This window comes from Condylura cristata, unplaced genomic scaffold, assembly GCF_000260355.1.
Source record: "Condylura cristata isolate star-nosed mole 26May11 unplaced genomic scaffold, ConCri1.0 scaffold00004, whole genome shotgun sequence".
Taxonomy (NCBI): domain Eukaryota; kingdom Metazoa; phylum Chordata; class Mammalia; order Eulipotyphla; family Talpidae; genus Condylura; species Condylura cristata.
Genome location: NW_004567105.1, coordinates 3,397,686 through 3,404,211, shown reverse-complemented (window position 1 = coordinate 3,404,211; position 6,526 = coordinate 3,397,686). Strand labels below are relative to the sequence as shown.

At 53.0% G+C, this 6,526-nt stretch overlaps 1 protein-coding gene across 1 annotated transcript in view; it reads left to right on the top strand.

Annotated features, from left to right (window-relative positions):
• GRAP2 (GRB2-related adaptor protein 2) overlaps positions 1 to 6,526 on the top strand; it is a 17,769-nt gene that overhangs the window by 9,280 nt on the left and 1,963 nt on the right. Inside the window, exons 3-5 of the mRNA XM_004675642.1 lie at positions 978 to 1,097; positions 4,355 to 4,523; positions 6,251 to 6,439. Coding sequence (XP_004675699.1) covers positions 978 to 1,097; positions 4,355 to 4,523; positions 6,251 to 6,439 — 478 coding nt within the window. The remainder of the gene's footprint in view (positions 1 to 977; positions 1,098 to 4,354; positions 4,524 to 6,250; positions 6,440 to 6,526) is intronic.

Genomic DNA, 6,526 nt, shown 5'->3' with positions numbered 1-6,526 from the left:
GACAGCCGACAGCCAGCCGTCAGGGCAGCTCCCGGGTGACAGCCGACAGTCAGCCGTCAGGGCAGCTCCCGGGTGACAGCCGACAGCCAGCCGCCAGGGCAGCTCCCGGGTGACAGCCGACAGCCAGCCGTCAGTGCAGCTCCCGGGTGACAGCCGACAGCCAGCCGCCAGGGCAGCTACCGGGTGACACTGGGTGACAGCCGACAGCCAGCCGTCAGGAAGCAGCAGTGGGGCACAGCTGAGCACTGAGTGATTGCGCTCACTCGCTTCACTTTGATGTGCTTGGGAGAGGCTTCTGGCCTTGGCCAGGTAGCAGTGCTTGGCCTTGGCCTTGACCACACAGCAACCCTCCCAGCAGCTGACGCCTTGACCTGCTTCCCTGCAAGAAGTTTCTCCTCAGTCTCTTCTTTTCCACAGTCAAGATTCTTGCCCAGCCTGGGTTTTATGAGCCCCAACCGTGTAGACTCTGCTCTCCGGCTGCTGTGCTCCTGGGCACCCAGAACACAGCCCCCTGCCCCCTGTGCCATGCAGGGAGCCAGGCCCTCCACTGGGCCTCTCCCTAGGGAGCGAGTGCCCCGGGCCTGCCCTCCAGGTGGGCTCCCCCAGTGCCTGAGTTACGTCCCTGCAGCCTCTGCGGTTTTCTCCTGGCCACAGCCTCACAGCTGTTGGCCGGCAGCCATTCCACTGAGTCACGCCTACACTGTCCCATTTTGGTGGCACATTTGCGTGATTCAGGCTTTCCAAGCTGGAGAGAGACTTCTCCTGGAGGGAGGAACAAAGAGGGTGCATGAAGGGACGGTCATGGCCATGCTGCCCCCTGTGTAGAGCTGTTTGGATTCGAAAGCTCCTGTCTCCTCTGGAGTCCCCTCTGCTGCCTCCTGAGAGCCCCAGCCCCTCTCCTGTGGGGTCTCCTGGCCTCCACTTCCCCTTCTTCCTCTGCTGTCTCACCAAGACCCCTTGTTTGTCTCGCCTGGTAGGTGGTTCCATGAAGGCCTCTCGCGACACCAGGCAGAGAACCTCCTCATGGGCAAAGAGCTTGGTTTCTTCATCATCCGGGCCAGCCAGAGCTCCCCGGGGGACTTCTCCATCTCTGTCAGGTACCGGCCATTCCCGACATGCCTTGACCCAGATGAGTGAAGCCATGAGGTAACCTCTTGAATGTGACCTAATGATCAGGAGCTCGGTGGTCAAGGGGCCCAGGCATCTAGTCAATGGTGATGTCACCCGATTCTTCCCCTTAACACATGTGCAATGGCTTCTGGCCAAAATTATGTGCACCTTCATCTGTCGTCCCCTTTAGCCCTAGGCTTTGAGAAGGACACTGTTTCATCTGTATACAGTCCGCTGTGCCTTGTACCCGGCAGGTGCTCAGAGTCTTTGTGGAGGGGAGAGAGCGGGAGATGTGAGGGAAGCGCCCACTTTCCAGCTTGGGGTTGAACTCTTCACCTCTTCTTTTACTGCCGTGGTGGGTCTGGAGAAGGGCCAGAGAAAAGCTGGAATGTTCAGCCATTGCTGTAGGTTGCACGTGCAGTTGTAGGTGCCTGCAGCGGAAGAAGTTCCTCAGTACATCATAGTGCAGCAAAACTGAGGGCCACAGAACCGGCAGACGAGGCCGGGGTGGGGGCAGGGAGGCTGCGACAGCAAAATCTCATAAATGAGCAGCACCGGGAGGAAATGACTCAGTCCAGGCAGAAACATGACACAGCCCCACACTCAGAAACCCCATGTCTGAGCAAACTGCCTGTGGTCAGTGTATCGGGGAATGCAAGTCATGTATCCGAAAGGTGAGCACGGGTGCGGGTGTAAGAATACAGACCGGGGCCGTCCTCGGTGGCTCAGCAGGTTAGGACGCAGCGCTACTAGCTAGTGGCAGCCGTCTCAGTGCGAGTTCGATCCCCGGCCCCGGAGGTGATCCACATGGTGCAGCAGACCTCTCTTGTCTCCCCGCTGCTCCCCTCAGCAGTGTACTTCATCAGTCTGCCTGTTCTGTTCCTCACTCTGTCTCTGGTGAAGACTCTCACCTCTGGCTTGTACCCCAGTTCTGTATAAATGAATAAATAAATCTTAAAAAAAAATGAATACGGGCCAGGAAGCTGGAGAGGCAAGCCTGTCTGCGGGGAAGGCTGGTCTAGGTTATTCAGCAAGTTTGGACAGCTTCCAGCTTTAGTGTTGTAAGTACATAGATCCAATCTCAGGTAATCAACTGAGGCCACCTTACTATTGAGAAAGAATATATTTTTTAGGAATCGGTAGGAAGTTCTTACAAAAAATGGATCAATCACTTGCGTGTTCATGTGTGTCTAAAGTGCTCAGAAATAGCTTGGACTCCTCAGCCTGACCCTTGTCACCTCCCATAACTCTTCATTTTCCTTGACTAAAACTTTTTCACAGCTTGGGCAATGGTAGATTACAGTTTAGCCCAATGTTGATGTATCACAAATTCTAAACTTGTGAGATCTTAATTAATGAAATTCAGCTCTATTAATAAATGTTACAAGTCACCTGTTTCTCTAAGGTCCCAGTGATAGACTGGCCAAGAACATGGTGAGACCGAGGGCAGCTTGGGGCCCCTCCGGCTTCTATAAAGTTGACTCTGACTTCGTAGCTAGGAATTATAGTTTCTGTTTCCTTAAAGATGTGAGTTCTACAAAGCAGCAGCCTTGACTCCTGCCAAAGTCCTCCCCTGCTATTGAGGCAACGCACTTCTCATTATGGTGATTATTACCATGATTATTATTGCCTCTCCCGGAGAAAGAGAATGTAATATATTCCAAAGCAAAATCATTTTTATTTATTACATCTGCTTTCTGTCATGGGCACAGATAATTAAGAGCTAATTATAGTTCTATTACTTAGCATTTGTTGAGAGTCTGAGACACTAGACTTCAGGGTCTGGCCCTAAGTCACTGCCTCTTCTCTGCCTGTCTGGACCTGAGACAGGGGCCAGACAACTCTCTCCTGGTCCCAGATGACCAACTGCAACCTGGACATCCATCCTCACAGCTTCTAAACATGCAAGGGTTCATGTTTTGCACCTATGTTCTTTCACTAAGAGGTGGTAGATGAATAATTATAATATCCCAAGGATAGTTCCCTCTCCTTATCCAGATTTGAGGAGTAGTGGCTGTGAGTTGAGCCATGTGGCTTAGTGTGAGGAAGTGATAAAACCACTGGGGGCCCAGGCAGTGACTTGAAGTTGCTACCCATGGATCTAGTTCACCTGGAACAGCAGGGCCAGCTCATAAGATAAGGCTGATGGTCAGAACTCCTGTCCCTTCTGAACATAATGCTAAATCCAGCCTACAAAGCCTCCACTAACCTTCAGAAGTATCTTTGCCCTCCAAGATTTTAGATTCTTGACCCTTCTAGTGAATCAGGCAATTGGTATCATTAACACCAGTTTATTTTTAGATATAAATGTTTGCCTGTTGACAATAAACTTGACATCCAAAAGAAAGTGACTTGGCAACAAAGAAAGGCTGGAGCTAATAGCAAAGGGTCAGCCCCAGCCCTACCTACTCTTCCAGTCAGGCTGGTACAAATGTGCCCCATCTCCTGTAATGCCAGCTGACACCAACAGGTGCTGGTCTAAAAGATGTTGGCAGGACCCTGGTGTGATCAGACTAGGGACTGATCAGAGGCCTGGCGTCCTGCCTCAGCGCTGCCTCTCATTCACAGCAACCTTGACCAAGCCCCTCCACCTCCTTGAGCCTGTAACCCCTGATCCTTTAGGTGAAGATTTAAGACTAAACAATATCTGGGGTCCTCTCCAGTCAGAATTCTGCAATCCTACAAAACACTTCTTTCCCCAAAAGCTCAGGGTACTTTGTAACCTTACTCATGCAAAATTTAAACCAAGACCGCTCCATTCTGGAGAGAACAAAGCTGACGAAATTCTCAGGTTAGTGTCTTGCCATCCACAGCTAGTTGATGGCTCAACAGAGCTGACTGAAAGCGCTGCTGATAACAGAACAATAACTGCACAATGGAAGCCACCAGAAAACCCCTCTGAGTCTCTGCCTCTGAAAAGCTTTCTCTTCTGAGTCTGGGCAGAGTCCTCACCCTGGCAAGGACTGAGAGGTTACCATGTTTCTAGGAAATGTTGTACAAAAGCCCTTGACCTCTTAGTCTTTAAAGCGCTGAAAGTCAAAGTCCTACTCCAGCATCAGAAGCCAGATGGCCTTCTTTCTGCCACCGTAAAGAGCCCCTCCAGTGAGCTGTCCCTCCCACCACTCTCCGGCCCGTCCGCCGGGCTGTGCTGGGCAGGCCCGCCCCGCGTCTCCACCGCCTGCCCCAACAGCGCTCGGCCCCCTGGAGGCCTGTAACATACAATTTGGATTTGCTTGATCTCCAGGCATGAGGATGATGTTCAGCACTTCAAAGTGATGAGAGACAACAAGGGTAATTACTTCCTGTGGACAGAGAAGTTTCCATCCCTGAATAAGCTGGTGGACTACTACAGGACAACGTCCATCTCCAAACAGAAGCAGATCTTTCTGCGGGACAAAACCCAAGAGGACCAGGTAGGTGCCACATCCCGACGGGCCCCCAGCCAGAGATCTGTGGCAGCTGGAATCCCACGTGAACCGCGCAGACATGCACTGGTGGGCGGCCGCCTGTGTGTTCGGAAAAGCGCCGTGACGGAAGCCAGAGCTCGGTGTCAACGCTAGTCAGTCAGTGCTCACGCGCCCCAGCCACGCGACTCTGGGAGTTTCACCTGTCCTCAGGTTTCTTAGCCATAAACCAGGCGGTAGAGCCCTCCCGTCGCGGATGGTCAGGGAAGACCGTGTCCCCTCCCGTCATCCCTCACCACACCCCAGGCACTCAGCACACGAGGGCTACCTCACAGCTCTGTGCCCAGCTCAGGAGTTGCCCAGAGGAAGGGGCACTGCGCGCCCAGAGGGAGCGAGAAGAGTCTAGAGGGCGGGACGAAGCCGCGCTGGGGCCTCAACTGGACAGGGTGCGCGGGAAGGGGTTGGGGAGAAAGCTGGGCCTGGAACGCTCTCTCTGTGGGGACAGTGTGGATCACAGCGGATGGTGTCAAGGCAGCTGCAGACCTGGTGTTAAGCTCTGATTTTCCATCCCTAACTATCCTCATTACCTCACCCGGCTAAGAAACCCTTCTGGGTGTCCGTTTCCTCATCTGTAGTGTGGAGAGATCATAGTGTGTCCTTCGCTGGGCTATTGTGAGGGTTCAGTGAGCACTTGCCACAGAACCTGGTCCACATTAGGTGCTGAGAAAATGCTAACTTGCCTCCCATATGTAAATTTTCATGAGCTCACGCACCACACATGCAATTTATAAAATATTTTTCAAAATAAAGACTTGTTTATAAGAGTCAGGTATTGTAGGAAGCAGCACTGGTTGGAAGAGTTGACCCAAGGGCTGGTTATTTGAGAGTCACTGAGACTCTCAAAGCAATGTGTGTTTTGAGGGGAAGAAGGGGAGTAAAAAAAAACAAAACTCCCTCTCGAAAAATCTGTTGGTTTTAAGCCTGAGAAGTTACAATCAGAGCGAAGGGTGTTCCCACCCCTGTACACAGAAATTCAGGAAGGAAAACAAAGGTCAGCCAACACATTGCTGGTTATTTCAACCAGGAAATGGGCAGAGGTATTAATCTACCAGGATGTGCGTGAGAAGATAAGAGAAGGAACACGAAATGCATTGGACTGGATGAAGTGAGAAGCGCTTAGCACGCGCCTGCACATACCCAGCCTGGGGCCCAGTGCAATTGTTGTTAAGTAAAAATAACAAGAAAGTATGACCAGTTAGAGAGTGGCTGTAGCATGGAGCGGAAGAGGCGTGTTCCTTCCCGGCATGCCCTGGCCTGGTTTCTGTGGTGCTACCAGAGTGTTGCTGTTTTGGTCACTAGCGCCAGGCTGTAAATGGCAGTTCAGAACCACGCCAAGTCATAGCGGGCTTATCTGGAGGGTAGGACGGCCAGCAGTGGCAACCTGCGATGAGGGGTGGCATTGTGTCAGTAAAATGGAATATTTCAGCTCGATTACACAGATTACACAGCCCACTGGGAATGCTCTAAATGGGCCCCAGGGGGGAAATGTCAGCAGCAAGCCAGGGGCGTGCCCCCCCAATTGGGAGACTCTTTAGATACAGAGGGTCTGAACAACCGATCTCCCAAAGTGCACCCTCCCCACCCTGCTGTGGTGAGCAGTGGCTGGACAGAGCCGGCAGGGCGGCAGGGAGACCCTGAGAGGCGGGAGAAGAGCTCTGAGTCATATTCCCTCTCAGGGCCGCCGGGGCAACAGCCTGGACCGGAGGCCTCAGGGAAGCCCGCACCCCAGCGGGGCCGTGGGGGAAGAAATCCGGCCTTCAATGAACAGGAAGCTGTCGGACCAGCCCCCTCCTGCCCCGGCACAGTACACCCCGGGACCCCCGCCAACACAGTCGCGGTATCTGCAGCACCCCCATTTTCACCAGGTATCTCGGAAGAATGAAGTGGGGGACGATGAGGGGAGGATCTACCCTCCCCCAAGCGCAGGCCACCTGTCCCACTGCCCCAGAGGG